The sequence below is a fragment of the Jaculus jaculus genome, chromosome 2, assembly GCF_020740685.1.
Source record: "Jaculus jaculus isolate mJacJac1 chromosome 2, mJacJac1.mat.Y.cur, whole genome shotgun sequence".
Lineage (NCBI taxonomy): Eukaryota > Metazoa > Chordata > Mammalia > Rodentia > Dipodidae > Jaculus > Jaculus jaculus.
This window is the reverse complement of record NC_059103.1, coordinates 197,593,495-197,612,827: the sequence shown is the minus strand read 5'-3', so window position 1 is coordinate 197,612,827 and position 19,333 is coordinate 197,593,495. Positions and strand designations below refer to the sequence as shown.

General features: G+C 52.5%; 1 protein-coding gene across 1 annotated transcript in view; it reads right to left on the bottom strand.

Annotated features, from left to right (window-relative positions):
* Nucleotides 1-259: 259 nt before the first annotated feature.
* The window catches only part of LOC101596504 (maestro heat-like repeat family member 5), a 66,704-nt gene continuing 47,630 nt past the window's right edge, over nucleotides 260-19,333 (bottom strand). Inside the window, exons 17-27 of the mRNA XM_004672044.2 lie at nucleotides 16,868-17,024; nucleotides 15,883-16,067; nucleotides 6,294-6,434; nucleotides 5,834-5,948; nucleotides 4,281-4,424; nucleotides 2,613-2,789; nucleotides 2,056-2,211; nucleotides 1,113-1,235; nucleotides 864-966; nucleotides 630-704; nucleotides 260-393 (exon numbers count right to left, since the gene is read on the bottom strand). Coding sequence (XP_004672101.2) covers nucleotides 293-393; nucleotides 630-704; nucleotides 864-966; nucleotides 1,113-1,235; nucleotides 2,056-2,211; nucleotides 2,613-2,789; nucleotides 4,281-4,424; nucleotides 5,834-5,948; nucleotides 6,294-6,434; nucleotides 15,883-16,067; nucleotides 16,868-17,024 — 1,477 coding nt within the window. The 3' untranslated portion in view covers nucleotides 260-292. The remainder of the gene's footprint in view (nucleotides 394-629; nucleotides 705-863; nucleotides 967-1,112; nucleotides 1,236-2,055; nucleotides 2,212-2,612; nucleotides 2,790-4,280; nucleotides 4,425-5,833; nucleotides 5,949-6,293; nucleotides 6,435-15,882; nucleotides 16,068-16,867; nucleotides 17,025-19,333) is intronic.

Genomic DNA, 19,333 nt, shown 5'->3' with positions numbered 1-19,333 from the left:
AGCCTCCTTCTGTAGAACCCCAGCTGGGGCACTGGAGCTGGGGATCCCTCGAGGCCTGGGCTTACGTCACATGGAGCTGACCTCGTGTCTCTCTGCCTGCCCCTGCTTGCCCTGAGTCCTGCCAGCATCTCCCAGGCCTTGGCTTGACCATGGTGGAGGAGTCCTTGAGTAGAATCTAGAATTTTATTATATGGAAAAATGTTCTACAACGAAGCTGTGTGGATATTGGGCCGTGGTGGTGGTGGGGTGTATTACTGTTCTGGGGATGAAGGATTAGAAGGACGGCTGGAGGTCACTTATTGGATCTGGCTGACATTTCTTTAAAGAAGGAGAGCTGTCTGGTAGCAAATTCACGGATGCCAGGCTCTGGGTCTTTTTTGAGGTCTTTAAAAGCTTTGGGAGAGGAAGGACAAGTCAAAGGTCACTCTTGCCTGGGAGCAGCCCCCCAGCCCCCATTCTAGCCATTCCCTATTGGCCAGCATAGTGGGTGGACCCTATATCCCAAGTGCCCTGGTGGGGTGTGGCTTGGGTCCCCATTCTGGTCCTGGCGCTGGGCTCAGTGTCACCATCTGTGAATGTGTGTGAGCGCGCTGCATGGGGCTGAGAGGCCCTGGGCAAGGGTGACTCACCACATAGCAGCAGCTTGGTGTCCACGTCGTTTACCACCTGGGACACGGCCTTGGGGTGGTAGCAGGTGGTGTACCCTGTATGAGATGGGAGGCCACTGGCAGGCAGGTGGGGGGCTCCCGGGCCCAGACCCACCCCAGTCCCCCTAGCCCCAAGGCCCCCTCCCCTCCCTTTTCCTGTCCTGTGATGTGTAAGCAGGGTTGGTGAGGGTGCCCAGCTTGGCCCACGCTGCCCACCTATGAAGAGTGCTGCCCAGGTCTTGATGTAGTGGTGGTGGCTGTGCAGGTAGCTGATGGCCTGAGCCAAGTGGATGCTGAACTCCTCCTGGCTGTGAGTCATCTGGCAGAAGAGAGACTACCTGTCACTCCCTGGGGCAGGGTAGCCTGGGCTTCCTGCCTCAGCCAGCCCAGCCTCTCTGGGGAGGAGAATCCACGGGAGTAGCCATCCTGCAGTCCCGGTCCTGGCCCTGTACCCCAGCCCCTCACCAGGCACGTCCAGAGGAAGTGGCGGGCACTGAGGCCCCGCTCCCAGGCCAGCGTGCAGAACAGGGTGTACCGCAGGTGCCAACGGAGCAGCACGGCGCAGCGGTAGAAGGCAAACTTGGCCTGCTGTGGAGGTGGACAGACATGCAGAAGGTCACCCGCTATGGAGGGGGACAGACACGTTGGAAGGTCACCCGCTTTGGAGGTGGACAGACACGTGGAAGGTCACCTGCTATGGAGGTGATCATGCGGAAGGTCACTCACTACCTGGTGTATTTCAGCCTGGGGTCTACATTCTCCCTCAGAGACCACAGGCTACAGTGGTACCTGAGAAGCCTGCTGGGGTGCTGTCTCAGGGAGACGTCCCCACTCCCGGCAGCTCTGTTTGGGCTTCCCCTGTGGCAGGGAGTCTGAGGGAGCTGCTGCTCACGGTGGGGAGGACTCCGACCATGCTTAGTGAGCAAGTTTCACGGACTACACCCCGTCGTGTGCCAGGTGCAGAGGACAGTGCAGCCCGCAGAACCCATGATCCAGTCCACATAGCCAGAATGGGGCGTGTGCCCACAGGGAGGGCCGGGTCGTTGGGAAAGCATTGCCAGTGGCAGGACCTGCCATTCGCTTGCAGCCCTAAGGGCTCCATTCTTTTTTTTTTTTTAATTTTTATTTTTTTTATTTGAGAGCGACAGACACAGAGAGAAAGACAGATAGAGGGAGAGAGAGAGAATGGGCGCGCCAGGGCCTTCCAGCCTCTGCAAACGAACTCCAGACGCGTGCGCCCCCTTGTGCATCTGGCTAACGTGGGACCTGGGGAACCGAGCCTCGAACCGGGGTCCTTAGGCTTCACAGGCAAGTGCTTAACCGCTAAGCCATCTCTCCAGCCCAAGGGCTCCATTCTTCAGGCAGCCGCGCCTGACCACCCTGTCCCTGGCCGCAAGGGCGCACTGACCGTGGTGACAGCAGGGCAGTGGTCCTTCGTGTGCAGGAGGAGAGGCACCATGCTCTGGTACACCTGAGCCCGCAGGGCACTCAGATCCTGGCCTGCCATCGTTGCCACCAGGTTCCCGAACAGTGCCATGGCTGCTGCTCGAATCCCGTCTCGCTCCTGTGAGGCGAGAACTCATGGGGGGCACTGTTCCCTAACTTGGAGCCCCACTCTGTTGGCTTCCCTTAGCCAGGTTTGGGGACCAAGGCCAGGGAGGGCTGAGCGTTCATCCTCATGCAAGGCCTCAGGCCATGCCCCAGACTGTCTCCCAGGGCATAGTCCAGCTGCATGGGACCTTTTGGGTGACCTGCCCTTTTCCCCATTGTTTCCCCTTGAAGGGAATCTTGAGGGTGGGGACTTGTCACGGATGACAACGTCTGCGAGGCCGGTGGTGGAGACAGAACAAGAGAGGTGGGACCTGGCATCCTTCAGTGCCACTTCCCTGGGCTCAGTGACAGGGGACCAGGGGACCAGGGAGCCCACCTCAGAGCCACCTCAACCCTACCTGTCCCCATGCTCACGTCATCAAAGAAGGAGCGGGCATTGACGGCCACACTGAGGCTCTGGGAGCCTGCCCCCTGTGTGCCTAGGCGGTGCAGCACATCCGACACCATGCCCATGATGCCCACTACCACTGACTCGCTGTTCTGAAAGAAGCCGTCGAGGAAGGACGACAGCTGTCCCCTGAGCAGGATTTCCTGTGGGTGGTAGTGGGAGCCATGGGTAGAGGGCACAGGAGTGACCCCTCCCCCTGGCTTCACCTGGGGTGCCTACCCCGAGCTACCCACCCTGCCTTGCCCATGTTTTGTACTTTATCCTGCCCGAACACACCCTTCTGAGCCCGAGGCCACTTTTCCCTTCCTCACCCCTGTTTCTAGATCCTCTTGGGTCAGGTGGGGCCTGGGCTGGGGGGCTTCCAACCTTTCAGGCAAGGGACCATTGCATTTTATTTTTACACTCTCTTCTTGGAAGTTTTTTTAAATGATTTTTTAAAGTTATTTTTTCAATCTTTATTTTATTAGAGACAGGGAGGGAGAGGGAGACAGAGAGAGAATGGGCACGCTAGGGCCTCTAGCCACTGCAAACAAACTCCAGATGTATGGGCCACCATATGCATCTGGCTTAAGTGGGACCTGGAGAATTGAACCTGGGTCCTTATACTTTGTAGGCAAGTGCTTTAACCACTAAGCCATCTCTCCAGCCCTTGAAAGTTTTTTGAATTCATTTTTAGCTCGTTCAGTGTGCCCCTCTTGTGGTGGCATGGCTGGGTTCATGGGGACTTGGGGGAGGGGTGGGTGTGGTAGGTGGGCGGATAGATTGATGAGCAGGTTCTATCTCCACATCCCCATTATTAAGCACCTCCTGTGCCATGTGCACCCCAAAGGGCACTGCTCCCTTAGTCACAGGACGATGGTCAAGTGGATTGAGACCTCTTTGGAAACTGTTCCTTCTTTGGCCTTCCCGTGACTATATTTTTCCTGCAAACCCTGACTGCAGCTCTCCAGCAGTAACAGCTGGGAGCTGGGCCTCTCCCTTGCTGGACACTGAGAACACCTTCATCTAACTCAGTATCTTTTCTGGCTATGGCTCGTGCTTGCAGGGCAGCAGGATGCCAACTGTAAGAGGAGGCCATGACTACTCATGATGGTAGCAGTTTGCGGGCTGTCGTGGGTTCATGGCCATCCAGTTTAACTGTCGTGAGCTCTGGCGCCTGAGTTCCAGATATCCTCCCTGCTAGAGTGTGAGTTGGTCTGTCTGGGCCTTGGCCCTTACCCACTGCTCAGAACCACAGAGGGAGGGATGTTAGGGACTCCAGGGCCTGAATCGGAGGGTTGGAGGTGGGTAAAGGGCCAGTCACCCAAAGGCAGCATTGCAGGCTATCTGTTCCATATGGGTCTCTATGGTGACGGGTGGACTTCACTGGGAAAGGAGAAGACAATCAACATCAAACTGGGGACTTCATGATTCTCTCTGGGCCAGGTGTAGGAGGGCTTGTCTCTTGTGAGGATGGGGAGTCAGGTTCCTGAGGAATCGACACTTCCCTCCCACAGTGTGCCCCTTTCTTTAGATGAGGAAACTAAAGGCCGGAGGACGTGGTCGTGTGTTCCAGGCCACACTACCAGCAGTGACAGACCGTGTGGCCTTGCCTGTCCTCGATGCCCATGGCCACATGCCTGTCTGGGTCTCACCTTCCCCGGGTGGAAGAGGACGTTTCCGAGGCCTTGCAGGCTGGTCACGCGGATCTCGGGGCCGGGGTCCTGAAGCATTTGTGCCAGCACAGTCAGGGCGGCCTGTTTGGAAAGCACCTCCAGCAAGGTGGGGCTGTAGAGGAACTGGGGCCCAGAGGCAGGCTGCTCAGGCTCGGCCCCCTCTCCTGGTGGCCTGAGACCATGTCGGCTGCTTTGGGGCCAGGGTCTGGGCAAGGTTTTGGGGAGCACAGTTAACCAGCCTCCCTGGGTACCAGGGTTTAAGAAGCCTACCTTGGGGCTGGAGAAATGGCTTAGTGTTTAAGGCACTTGCCTGCGAAGCCAAAGGACCCAGGTTTGATTCCCCAGAACCCACATTAGCCAGATGCACAAGGGGATGCATGCATCTGGAGTTCATTTGCAGTGACTGGAGGCCCTGGTGTACCCATTCTCTCTCACTCTCTCTCTCCCCCTGCCTATTTCTCTCTCTCGAATAGATAAAGACAAATAAAAAATCTTTTTAAAATATTTTATTTTCTTTTTCATTTATTTATTATAGAGACCAAGGCCTCTAGCCTCTGCAAATGAACTCCAGATGCATGCGTCCCCTTGTGCATCTGGCTAACATGGGTCCTGAGGAATCAAACCGAGGTCCTTTGGCTTTTCAGGAAACACTTTAACTGCTAAACCATCCCTCCAGCCCAAGGAAAATAAAATATTTTTTAAAAAAGAAGCCTAACTTATCCAACCTTTCCATATAGAACTTTGGAAACTAAGACCCATAGAAGTGATGCAGCAAGGGCTGGAGAGATGGCTTAGCGGTTAAGCGCTTGCCTGTGAAGCCTAAGGACCCCGGTTCGAGGCTCGGTTCCCCAGGTCCCACGTTAGCCAGATGCACAAGGGGGCGCACGCGTCTGGAGTTCGTTGCAGAGGCTGGAAGCCCTGGCGCGCCCATTCTCTCTCTCTCTCCCTCTATCTGTCTTTCTCTCTGTGTCTGTCACTCTCAAATAAATAAATAAATTAAAATTAAAAAAAATATTAAAAAAAAAAAGAAGTGATGCAGCAAGCCGGGCCAACTTACATTAATGGCCGGCTCAAGAAGATCTTGGATGCCACCTCCCCCACTGGAAGGTGGCCCAGAAATCCTGCTGGTGGGATGGTGGTGGCATGAGGCTCTGGTTTGGGTCAGTGGCACCAAGTTACTAGTGCCAGTTATGGAGATGACCCCTTTCCTGGAATTCTGCCACTGCCCAGAGCCCACAGTGGCAAAGCCGGCCATTTGCCTGGTTCTAAACACTCCCTTGCAACTTCAAGGTCCTGGGGTGGGGACCAGGGTATGCTTGAGTCCAATCTGCTGAGTCTACACCCATGTCTACCAACCTCAGGTTATCGACCCAGGGTCCCAAGAGGCGGGGACCCCTACAGACTGTCAGCGAGGAGGAGTGGAGGAGTCTGTTTGGGTGGTCTCCCCCACAGTGGGCATTCTGCTCGAGCTGGAGGAGGCCAGGGGATGAGGGGCAGGTTGTGTGGGAGTGGCTGCTCCTGCCCCAGCTCACCTCTGTGAGGACCAGCATGGCTGTCTTCCTCTCCCGTTCCTGCTGGCTCTGTAGGCTGGATAGCAGCTGACAGAGAACTGCCTTGGTCTCTCTGCAGCCATTCTGCACCATGGCCCTGGGGGTGGGGGCAGGGCCTGGACTGTGGTCACTGCCCAGAGTCTACCTCCCTCTACTGCCACTCTGGCCAAGATCCCCTTTTCACCCCCCGCTGCCTGCTCTGTACCCGGCCCCAGAGCATGGGGAAGGAAGAGGAGGAAAGACAGTCCTTGTCCCCAAGGCCATAGGCCAAACGGAGGGAAGGGTCTGCACCTATGGGTGCACGTGCGTCCAAGTAGTACTGTTCCCAGGCAGCCCTGAGTGGCCTCAAGGGCTCCGTGAGGTTCTGGGCCCAGGCACTGTGGTCCGTGTACTCAGCCCCCAGCATAGGTGGTGGCCTCCTCTGTCCCGGTCCCACTGGTACCTGGCAAGGAGGCCCACAGCCTGTGGGTAAGTGCTCATAGAGTTGAACTGCTCCCAAGCGCCCTGTAGTTCCAGGTGGGCAAAGTCATGCCAGTGCCCTGTGGTGGACAGCAGGCTCTTCAGGGCCTCTAGGGATGTGCTAGAGTCAAGCAGAGAGGTCAGGGTCCACCTGGGGTCACAAAGGTCATTTGGGGGCTGGAGAGATGGCTTAATGGTTAAGATGTTTGCCTGCAAAGCCAAAGTATCCCAGCTCAACTCTCCAGTACCCACGTAAGCCACATGCACAAGGGGGCACATGCATCTGGACTTTTGTGGCTGGAGGCCCTGGCGCTCCCGATCTCTCTCTCTTTCTCTCAAATAAACTATATATATATATATATATATATATATATATATATATATATATATATATGATTTATTTTTATTTATTTGAGAGAGAGATGGAGAGGGAGACAGAGAGAGAGAGAGACAGAGAGGGAGAGAATGGGCACACCAGGGCATCTAGCTACTGGAAACAAATTCCAGCTGCATGTGCATCTGGCTTACGTGGGACCTGGAGAATCGAACCTGGGTCCTTAGGCTTCACAGGCATGTGCCTTATCCGCTAAGCCTGCTCTCCAGACCAAACAAAAAATATATATATGTATATTTTTAAAAAAGGTCAATTGGGCCACCCTAAGTCCTTGGGAAGGCTGTCCCAGGATAGGCCCATTTTGGCTCTTCCAAGGCTTCAGGGTCTGCCTGTGCCACCATTTTTCAACACAGAAATGCTGAGGTCTGGGCTAGGCACGGGGACATAGAACACAGCCAGAGCTGTCCCTGCCTGGGTGGGACACTGGAAGCTCCACAGTGGCTGGGATGGTGCTTCTGGAGCCAGTGGAGTTTGAAGTCTCGAAGCAGCTGGGGATCAGGGCGAAGGGCAGGCTGGGAGAACCGTGGGCCTTCTTGGACTCTCGTGTTGCTCAAGTGTCAGGGTGGGGGAAGGTCCTGGCAGAACCTCAAGGGATCTTGGCTCATCAGGATGGCTTGTCCTTCTGCTGCTTTGGCCCTGTAGCCACAGCAGGAATTCCAGAAGGCTGCTGTTCTGCTGATGGGAGCACCATAGGGAATTTTTAAAATGACGGGCAAAGGAGGCAGAGAGGGAACTGCTGGCAGCTGGAGCATGTGGCATCATGGAAGTCGGGAGGATCCTGTCTTCAGAGGACACGGAGAAGCCATGTGGTGCCAGTCCAGGTGCGTGAAGAGCGCCTGTGGGGCACATGGTGTAACCTTGCACTTGCTGTCGCTGAGAACCCATAGCGGGCCCTCACAGAGGAGCAAGCTTTGCAGAGGCTGCCGCGACTTGTCACACACCTGGCTGAGGTCAGCGCAGAGTCAAGAAAGGTCCCTGGCTCCAAGCATGTCTGGCAATGTCACTGTCATAGGCGTAGGTGACTCCACTATTGGACACAATTAAAAGTCCAGGAATGTGAGCCCAAGATGTGCAGGGAAGCCCGGATGGCTAATTATCTGGCTGCTCATGGCTGCCCTGACTTGGTGACCTGATGTGTGTGGGCTTGCCTTGCCATGGGACTATCTGCTTGGACCAACTCGCTTTGGAGCAGATTTGCAAGACGAAGTGTCAGGGGATGAAACGCTACTCTGAAAGTCCCTGATGGTGCCAATTCACATGCCAGTTGGCTTGCCATCTCGCCCCAAGCTGTCATTAGAAAGAGGCAACATGTTCCAGGTCACTGGTCTCAGCCACAGAGATGAGGGTTTTCAGAAGGCCCTTGGGGGTGAGGGGGGTTGGGTGCATTTTGTTCACTCTGTGATGTTCTGGAAGCTTCTGATCTTGGGGCACCTTGGCTCATCAGGATGGCTTGTCCTTATACTGCTTTGGCCCTGTGGCCACAGCAGGAATTCCAGAAAGCTGCTCTTCTGCTGATGGGAGCACTGTGGGAACTCCCTGGCTCCAGTGGGGAAGCCACCCTTCTGTGGACCCCTGCAGCCCTCCTCAGTGTGGGACTCCACATGCCTGCATGCTGATGGAGGCCACGTGCCTTCCTGAGACCTCAGAAGACGAGTCCCTAGAGGCCATGCCCAGACAGGGGGCACTGTCCCCACCACCCCTTGCTGCAAGGTCATGTCTTGTCTCCAGCTCTCCACACTCCAGCGTTCCAGTGATGCACACTCTGTGCCCTGCCTGTGAGCCACTCTCCTTCCTGGCTCTGGCCCTGGAGGGGATCAAGGCTCCCAGAAGGAGGATGCAAGGTCTGTGTGCTTTCCAGAGCTGGCCAGAGAACAGCTCATCCCTGCCCACATTGCCTCCTTTCCTGCTTTTACTTTTATTTTTTATTTTGAGGCAGGGTCTCACTCGAGCCCAGGCTGACCTGGAATTCACTATGTGTCTCAGGCTGGCCTCAAACTCACAGTGATTCTCTTACCTCTGTGTCCTGTGTGCTAAGATTAAAGGCATGTGCCACCATACTTGTCTCTCATTTTTCTTTTCAAAATATTTTTATTTATTTGCAAGCAGAGAGAGATAGACAGAAGAGAGACAGAGAGAATGGGCATGCCAGGACCTCTAGCCACTCAAACAAACATCAGATGCATGTGCCCCTTTGTGCACCTGGCTTTATGTGGGTATTGGGGAGTTGAGCCCAGGTTGTCAGATTTTGTGGGCAAGCGCCTTAACCACTGAATCATCTCTCCAGCCCCTTACTTTTAATTTTCTTATTTAGGTACAGTGCCATTATAATATTTGTGTGTGTGTGTGTGTGTGTGTGTGTGTGTGTGTGTATGTGGGTGTGGGTGTGCATGTGAATGTGGAGGCTGAAGTCACTCTCCTCAATCACCCTTCATCTTACTCATTGAGACAGGGTCTTTCATTAAACCTAGAGCACACTGATTTAGTGAATTGCGACAGCTTGTTTGCCTCCAGGATCTTCCTGTCTTTGCCTCCCAAGTTTTGGGATTATACGCACATAACACCATGCCTGGCATTTATGTGGACCTGAGAATCTAAACTTAGGTCCTGGGCTGCAGAGGTGGCTTAGTGGTTAAGACACTTGCCTGCAAAGCCTCAGGACCCAGGTTTGATTCTCCAGGTCCTACATAAACAGATACACAATGTGGTACATATGTCTGGGGTTCATTTGCAGTGGCTAGAGGCTCTGGGGTGCCCATTTTCTCTCTCTCTGTCTCTAATAAGTAAATAAAAAAAGAGAAAAAAAAATTTAAACTTAGGTCCTCACGCTTGCATAGCTAATGCTTTTCCACCTAAGCCAGCCCTCCAGACTTTCTGATAATTTATTCTCTCCTTCTAATAATGTCTAACTGTACAGTTTGGTGGCGTTGAGTACAGTCATATTGCTGTAATTAGCACCACCCATCGCCACGGCTCTTTCTTCTTCCCACATGGAAACTCTGTCTCCATTAAACCCTGACCCTTGCTCCCCCACCCAGCCCCAGGCACCTGCCATCCTGCTTCATGTCTCCCCGAGTCTGCAGCTTCTGCCCCCTGGTCACTGGCTTATCTTGCTCAGCGCAGAGTCCTCCGGGGAGCCTGTGCGGTCTCTGCACTACAATCTCCCCCTTGTTAAGGCCGAGGGCTGATCTTCATTCTCAACTTGATTGGAGTAGTACCAAGGAGATTAGAAAAGCACACCCCTGGGTGCTCTGGTTCCTTCCTGTACATCCATAGTCTCTGCTTCCTGTGCACCAAGAAGTGAGGAATACTTCTGCACGCTCCTCTCCCATCTTGTTCTTTCCATCTGGCGCGTGGACGGAGCTCGTGGCAGCCCTAAGCCAGGACGGACGAGTCCCTCCTGCCCGCCGCGTCTGTCAGGCACTAGGTCACAGCAGTGAGTCAGGCGCCGTGTGTGCGCCCCGCCGCCTGGCTGCTCTGCACTGGCTTGCTCCACTTTTGGCTGCCCTGAATAGTGGCTACTCTCTTCTGAGTCTCTACTTCAGTTCAGGCCTAAACTCAGTGCAAAAGCAGGGTCACCAGATCACAAGGCCCTGCCAGTCTTGACTTGGTTTTCTTTTTGTTGCTATTGTTTTTTGATTTTTCGAGGTAGGGTCTCACTGTAGCCCAGGCTGACCTGGAATTCACTATGTTGTCTCAGGGTGGCCTCGAACTCATGGCAATCCTCCTACCTCCACCTCCCGAGTGCTGGGATTAAAGGCGTGAGCCACCATGCCCGGCTTTGACTTTTTTTTTTTTTTTTTTAGATAGGGTATTTCTCTGTATCCAGGCTAGCCTTGGACATGCTCTGTACCCCAAGCTGGCTCTGAACTTGTGATCCTCTTGCACTTGCTCCCCAAGTGCATAGACTGCATGCATGTGCCACCATGTCTGGTTCTATCAGTGACTTTTTGAGGATCCACCATGCTGTGACCACATCATTTTCCACAACAGCTGCTCCACCCTGTCTCTCATTGACAGTGAGCAAGACTTTGCTTCTCCACATCCTTGCCAGTCTGTTAGTTTCTGGATTAATTTTTTCCCCAAGGTAGGGTCTCGTTCTAGTACGGGCTGATCTGGAACTCACTCTGTAGTCTCAGGGTGGCATTGAACTCACAGCGACTCTCCTACCTCTGCCTCCCAAGTGCTGGCAGCCACCATACCCAGCTTATTTTCTGTTTTGTTTTGTGAATGTGGTCATCCTCATAGACATGAAGTTTCTACCCATTCTCCTTTTCTTCTGCTTTTTTTTTTTTTTTTGACAAGGTGTTGGCATGCAGATCAGGCTGACCTTGAACTTGATATGACCTTGAACTCGATATAGCGGAGGCTGTCAAATTCAGGATTCTCCTGGGTTCAGGTGTGGGACCAGTGCCTCTTCTCTTATAAAGGCTTCTGCCTCATGGCTCAGAAGGACCCAGGAAAATACCGAGGCCGAGAAGAGAGTGAAAATGGGCACTGAGTGAGACAGGCACTGCACAGGTTGGGCAGTTTAGCCCTCAGTGGGTCCAAGAGGGGCAGTGGGGAATTCCTTAAGGGGTGGGATGGATATTGGCTAGCCAGAAGACTCAGCTGTGGGTCACGTTTCTAAGTGAGGGTCTTTATGCATGGCAGAAGCAAGGGATTGTCTCACACCTCCCTCAGCCTTGTCCAGGGAGGGATTCTACTCAAAGCCCTACACTTGGGCACACAAGCCGGTCCCGTTGATCAAGACATCAGGAAGTGTGAAGCTGTAGGCTCAGTTCTGAGTCCTATCAGCTTCAAGGCTCGCTTGGCTGCCATCCAATGTCTTGGATCATTCACAGACCTGCCCTTTTAGAAGAGATTGGGCACATTTGAGGTTGAATGGCTGTAGACACTCACCTGCCCTTTCAGCCCCTCTTACCCTCTTCAACAGTGCCAATCAACCTTGCACAGGGTGTCAGCCCTGGACTGTAATAGATCTCTTTGATGTTCCCCTGCTCCCTGAGGCCTGAGTGCCCACCAGTCTTCCCACAGTCCCTGACTATCTGATGGCATCCCTGTTCATGTGCCTTGTGACTGGCCTGCCCTATGCCCGGGCCCCTTCAGGTCTTATCTGGACAAAGTTCCCTCCCCAGGCCAGTCCAGGCTACAGGCAGGGAGGCATAGAAGTCCCCAATCAGCCTCAAATGCCTCTGTTTCCAAGAGATTGGTTTAGAGATGGTCATGTGACTGCACGTGGGCCAATCAAGCTAATGGGCTGTGTCCAGGGTAAATTTCTGGTCCTAGGTCTGCTGGGGCCACGTTCAGGGCTTTCCATAGAGCTGAGGAGGGGAGGGACCAGACTGATTCACCTTGACATCTCCATCCTGAGCAGCAAGTTACCCACGGGCCCCAGGACAGATAGACATCCCTATTGTGTGAGATCCCCCTTGGGCATGGAGGACTCCAAGAGGACCAGGCATACCTGGCCTCTAGGGCCTGCCATCCAGCCTTCCATTCTCGGGGCACACAAAATAAGGGTGATTGTGAGGTACTATCCATGACTGTGCCCAGGGTGGGAGGAGGCTGTGGGAGGTGCTGCTGTTCCAGAGGGAGGCTGGGGGGCCCTGGCAGGTGACTGGACAGGGGAGCAGAAGCCATCAGGCAGTGGTATTGGAGGAAGAGCTCCACAGGGGAGACCAGTGGACAGACAGATGGAGGCTGTTTGTCTTTGCGTTCTTCCCACCCTCCCGTGCTCATGGAGAGCATTTTATTAGCTTATTAGGGAAGATTCATGCATTTTGCATGGCTGATCTGAATAAGAAAGGGATTTCATGCACATTGGAATTCAAAGGCAATTGGGGAAGAAGAGACTTTTTTTTTTTTTGGTGATGTGCCTTGGGGAGACCTGTTAAAACTGACAAATTGTATGAGCACATCGCCACATAAACAAATGAAAATAGTGAGCCCAGTGGATTTTAGAGACTTGCTTATTGGATTTTGAGAAATATGGCTGGTGAGCAGGGAAGCTCAAGGCAGCTAGCTCTACTTTGGCCGGATGTCCCTCCTACACAGGTGGGGGTGGGGTGGGTGACTGTCCATGACATTGCTCAAGGACATGCCATAGTTCAGTCAGGCAGCCAAGCTGTCTAGAAGTGGGTGAGTGTGGCAGCTTGATTCAGGTGTCCCCCATAAACTTAGATGTTCTGAATGCTAGGTTCCCAGATGATGGAGATTTGGGAATTAATGCCTCCTGGAGGCAGTGTATTGTTGGGGGCGGGCTTATGGGTGTTATAGCCAGTTTCCCCATGCCAGTGTTTGGCACACTCTCCTGTTGCTGTTGTCCACCTGATGTTGGTCGGGGGGTGATGTCCATCCTCTGCTCATGCCATCACTTTCCCTGCCATCATGGAGCTTTCTCTTGAGTCTATAAGCCAAAATAAACCCTTTCCCCCCAAAGCTTGATCAGGTGATTTCTGTCAGCAATGTGAACCTGACTGTAACAGTAGTGGTGGTACCAAGAGTGGGGTTGCTGCTAGACACCTAACTGTGTGGTTTTGGCTTTTTGGAGGTGATTTTCAAGAGGAACGTAGAAGGATTTGAAACCTTGCAATGCTGTAAGTACAGCCTGATGGACTAGTCTGGTCAGAGTTGAAAGAGCTGAATGCAGTAGGAACTATGAACTGTGAGGTTTGGCTTGTCAGGGTGATAAATAGCTTTGCTTGGACTGGGCTAGAAGCAGTTTGTGTGGGAGGCTTGCTGTTATGGCCATATTCTGAGAATTTGTGCAGGATTGCTTTGCATAAAAATGGACTGGTGTGAGTAGAGGGATATGGCACAGAGAAGAAAAACATGAAATCTTTGGGTGAAACTGCTGCTTATTCAGCTGCAATTGAGAGATTACAACCTTTGAGCTTGGACCAACTGACCTGCACTTGGGCAACAGGAAGAATGTAGACTGTTTTAAAGGGATCTGAGTGTTCAATGAGTATCCTGTTCTTCAAAGTCTGTTTTATTCTCCCTTGTATTATGGAGTATAGAAATTCAGGAAAGAGTGGGTCATTGAATTTACAGCACAGTCTTGTGTTTTGGAAATGACCATGGGCAGTGTGAAGCAGGTTTGCTGGATGCTTGCATGGAGACCCCATGGAGCCATGAGGATGAACTGTGGGTTTCAGTGGAGACCCAGTGGAGATGGTGGGACCATGAGATGGCTGCTAAGGAAAGCTGCTGGCCCCAGATGAAGTTTTCCAGGACTGTGAATAGCCCACCTGGAGAGTAGAATTGGAACTCCAGAGACTTGTTGCTGGTTAGAATTATTGGACTTGGAGACTTGTTACTGAGTAGAGTTGTTGAATTTGAAGCTAGTTTGATGTTTGCCCTGTTTAAATCTGGTATTGGCTGAATATTTCTTTGCTACACCCAATTCCATCTTTTGCAGTGCGAGCATCTATTCTGTGCCACTAAGGTTTTTGAGGGAAATTTTTTGGTATTATGGCTCAGTTAAAAGACCTTGGATTAGGGATAGAGAGATGGATTAATGGTTAAGGCACTTGCCTGTGAAGCCTAAGGACCCAGGTTCAATGTTCCAGGTCCCATGTAAGCCAGATGCACAAGGTGATATGTGTGTCTGGAGTTCGTTTGCAGTGGCTAGAGGCCCTGGCACATATATTTTCTCTTTCTCTTTCTCCCTTTCTCTCTGACTGAAATAAAAATACATAAATAAACAAGTAAGTAAGTAAGTAAATAAATAAATAAAGGTCTTGGGTTATGGGATATTTGAACATCATTAGGATTGATAAAAACTATGGGGACTTTAAGGCCGGGCTTGGTGGTGCATGCCTTTAATCCCAGTACTCAGGAGGCAGAGGTAGGAGGGTCACTGTGAGTTCAAGGCAACCCGGAGAATACAGAGTGAATCCCAGGTCAGCCTGGGCTAGAGTGAGACCCTAGCTTAAAAAAAACAAACAAACAAAAACCATAAAACAACAACAACAACAAAGAACTGTGGGGCCTTTTAAAGTTGGACTGAACACATTGTATTTTGTATCATGTATGGATATCAGTTTATGGGGGCCAGGGGCAGAATGTGGTGGTTTGATTCAGGTGTCCCCCATAAACTTAGGTATTCTGAATGCTAGGTTCCCAGCAGATGGAGATTTGGGGATTAACACTTCTTGGAGGCAGTGCATTGTTGGGGGCAGGTTTATGGGTATTATAGCCAGTTTCCCCATGCCAGTGTTTGGCACACTCTCCTGTTGCTACTGTCCACCTTATCTTTGCCAGGGGGTGATGTCCACTCTCTGCACATGCTATCCTTTTCCCCTGCCATCATGGAGTGTCCCCTCAAATCTGTAAACCAAAATAAACTTTTCCCCCCCAAAAGCTGCTCTTGGTCGGGTGATTCCTGCCAGTATTGTGAACCTAGATGCAACAGTGAGTGAGGGTCAGGTGGCTGCTAGGTGGTCCAGCCCAGCGCCCTGTGGCTGGAGCACCATCAGAGGTGCTCTGAGCCTTCACTGCCAAGTTTGTACAATGGGGAGAACAGCACTAGTGTCTGGGGCCCTGATGAGGAGCACACGGGGTAAGAACAGGTGCACCCACCATGTTGGAACTGAGGGGTCCCTAGCTGGCAACAGACACTGAGCAACTCTACAGTCTACAGTCAGGCATCATTGGGGGGAGAGGAAATGGGATGAGAATCTGCCTGTGAGACACTCCGTGCTGGCTGCCACCTTAGCCATGGTGGCATTTGGGATCATAACTACTATGGACGACTGTCCCTTTTAGAAGAGACATGCTGGACATGTGTACCCATGCATGTGACCTTATTTGGAAATTAGTCATTGCAGATGCAAGTTATTAGGGAGGTCTCAAGGCAATGATAGGTGTCCTTATAGGAAGGGGACGTTTAGACACAGGCAGTGGAGGCCAAGAGTGGTGGTTTCAAGCCACAGACCACCAAGGGTTCTGGGGAGCAGCAGAAGTGGAGAGCAAGAAGGCTCTCTCCTGGGTCTTCAGAGGAGCGTGGATGTGGACCCTAGGTTTTAGACTCTAGCCTTGGAACTGGGAGGCAATACCCCTGCTGTCTCAACCTCTACCTGTGGAACCTTGATCTTAGGACAGGGAGCCAGCACCTTTGGGTGTTGCGGCCGGTGTAGCGCACGGCCTGGCGATGAGCCGTCTGGGAGGCCGGACTCACCTCTGGGGGCTGGGCGTGACTGTCTCCTTGGCCTGCAGCCCCGCCTGGGGACCAGTGAGCACGGTCAGCTCCAGCGTGAAGTGTACCTGGGCCAGGAGAGCCAGGAGCAGTTGAGGGTAGGCCTCCCGCATGGCCTTCTTGTACTCTCGTGCAAACTGCAGCTCGTGAATTGTGTTCATGGCCTGTTGGGGAAGGACCAGAAGGGTTCTGGGGAGGACTGCTGAGCCAAACTCATGACCCAGCACTTCCAGGTGCTCCTGGCCAGTGCTCCCACCAGGCATTTCCAGCCTGATGTTTTCAGTCTTCAAGCGCTCCCAGCCCACACTATCCAAATCGAGTGCCCCCTGCAGTGCTCCGTGTCTGCAAGGTGGACGTCAGTCTGTCCAGGGAGGACTCGGGTCGGGGGAGGAGTAGATGTACAACCTGGACGGTTGCTCAGGGGCCATTGGGACTAGGATACTGTCTGGAAAGTTCCAAACAGGGTCAGCCCAGAGTCTAGTCAAGGGGTCCAGGTGTGGGCACGTTAGGAAGTTGTCCCAGCCCCAATAGGTGTGCAAATAGGGTGTGGGTTGTTGGGAAAGCTGGAGATGTTTCAATAGGAGGGAGGTGATGCAGGAGACAGCGGCTAAGATTCCCCAAGTACCCATGACTCCTCAGCCCAAGCATGGCACACAGTCTCAAGTTTTACGCCTTTGCCCTCTTCCCGAACCCTGCCTAAAGTCCCACTCCTGATGCTGCCATGCACAATGGGGTTGAGTTTCTGTGGCGGCCCTGCTGGGGGATGCCCTGGGATGAACCCTGGGGCAGGTCGTGGGCAGCTGAGACTGGGGCCAGGGCCTGTGGGATTAGCTGGTGGGGTCTGGCTGCTGCCCATGCAGGGAGTGGACTGTGCCTCAGCTCCCCTCCCTTCAGCTTGGCACACTGGCCAGTGTGTTTCCACAGTCACTCATCCAGGGGTCAGAGGACGAGAGTGCAGACTCACGGCCAATGAGTACAGGTATGCCTTCTTGGGGTCGGAGCTGCTGTCGCTGTCGCTGGGTGGCAGGGTCCGCTTTTGCAACCAGGTCAGCAAGGTAGCCAGTACCAGGTGGCTCACGGGCTGCTCGGCCCCCAGGGCCCTCCATAGGCAGAAGGCATGGCTGTGGGAAGAGGTGGCACTTGGTGCTTCATTGCAGCTCAGGTCTGCCTGGCTCAGTCTGCAGGGCCAGGGTCTGGATAAAGGCTATTGGCCCTAGCCATGGCCTTGAGTTGGTGTGTGTCTTTGAGCCACATTGTGGGGACACTGAGGCTTCCAGAAAGAAGTTTTCCCTAATCAAGGACCTGTTTGGTATCTGGACACTGCCCCTTCACCTGTTTATGAGGCCTGACATGACCTTGTGAGGGTGTCAGGGCTGTCCTCAGAGGCTGCAATAGACACCTCCTGTCACCCACCCTCAGCTGTCTCTGGGCCTGGGTGTTGGGTAGATGGATCAGGGCTGGGAGAGTCACAGTGGAGGTGGCTACCTGTATGTCCAAATATATCCAAGGGGGTTGCCACAAAGGCCCGAGGAAGCCAGTCCAGTCCTGGCTGACATTTGCTAGGTGGGCACAGGAGATTCTAGAAGGTTCCATGATATGGCCACTGGCCCTGGAGAAAGTTGGGCATTTAAAGCCAGAAGGCACTGGGCTCCACTGGGCTCAAGTCTCTGCCCCATGCTGGGCAAGTCACTTGGATAAGTGTGCCTGCTGACAGTTCAAGGTGGAGACAAAGATTTTTCAATTGATTTAGCAATGTGATGTTGGTGACAGAAAGAGCTTTATTGCTCTGCAGTGAGGAAAGTTGGATCTAAACAAATTTAGGAAGAAAAGCTACAAGTCAAAACAGAAAGACAAACAGTCAAGATTCACAAGGGACAAATGCTGAACAGACAGACGTCCTCCAAAAAAGAGGCAGGAATGGTTGAGGGGCAGATTCAAGACACTGGACACCAGCAGCCAAGGGTAGCCACCACATGTCACTTCCACCTACTGGGATGGCCACGGAGTGAACCAGGATATGGAGAAGCGGAAACCTCACATACTGCTGGTGGCTGTGGAAAGAGGCAGAACTGCTGTGAGAAACACACATTACTGTTTACTATTTGTGCCACATCTTCCTCCTAGGAGATTTTACACATGGCTTAGAGGTATTTAAACACACATAGGACTATGTATGTAAGGTGATGCAAAGAACAACCATTTCATAGGAGGGTCTTGAGCATCCATAGATAATTAAAAAAAATTTTTTTTGTTTATTTTTACTTATTTGAGAGTGACAGAGAGAGAGAGAGCATGGGCGAACCATGAAAACGCAATGCAAAGGGAAGAATGGGCTTCTGCTGCACGATGTACCTAGAGAGGTGAATTCATAGTGACTGGAAGTAGATCAGAGGGTCTCTGGGATCAGGGAAGTGGAAGGGAAGGACTGTTTAAAGTGCGTATTTAATGGCCATTCTTGCAGTCAGGTTTGCATTGCTGGTAGAAATCACCCAACCAAGAGCAGCTTGTGGGAAAAAGAGGTTTATTTTGGCTTATAGGATTGAGGGGAAGCTCCATGATGGCAGGGTAAATGATGGCATAAGCAGATGGTGGACCCCCTGGCCAACATAAAGTGGACAATAGCAACAGGAGAGTGTGCCAAACACTGGCATGGGGAAACTGGCTGTAACACCCATAAGCTTCCCCCAACAATATACTCCCTTCAGGAGGCATTAATTCCCAAATCTCCATCAGCTGGGAACCTAGCATTCAGAGCACCTAAGTTTATGGGGGACCCCTGAATCAAACCACCACAGCCATGAAGGTTCTGTGGGAGTGATGAGAAAGCTTGGTAGTAAGATCTGGTGACAGTTGGATGCCAATGTAGACATAACCAGCTCCACGGAACCAGGTCCTCATGAGCACCTGAGTGCTGAGGAGATGGCTCAGGGTATAAAAGCATTTTCTGTGTAAGTGTGACGGACCTGAGTTCAGATCTCCAGGACCCATTTAAAGCCAGAAGTGGTAGTGCAGGTCTGTAACCCCGAGTGCCTGAGGAGAGATGGCTGGCAGACAGGATAACCCCTTGGCACTCATGGGCCAAGCATTCTGGTATACGCAACAGAGAGCAATGAGAAACCTTCCTCAAACAGGATGGAAGATGAGGACCAATGCCCAAAGAGCTATCCTCTGATTCCTATGCACATGCTCAGGCACAATGCACCCACACTTGCACACATTCATCACATGCACTCAAATATGAAAAACTAAATGAAAGTGCTTAAGATGGCAAATTTTATGTCATGCATATATGATCACAATTTAAAAAATTAATAGCTGGGCATGGTGCATACTTTTAATCCCAGCACATGGGAGGCAGAGGTAGGAGGATCACCATGAGTTTGAGGACATCCTGAGACTACATACTGAATTCCAGGTCAGCCTGGACTAG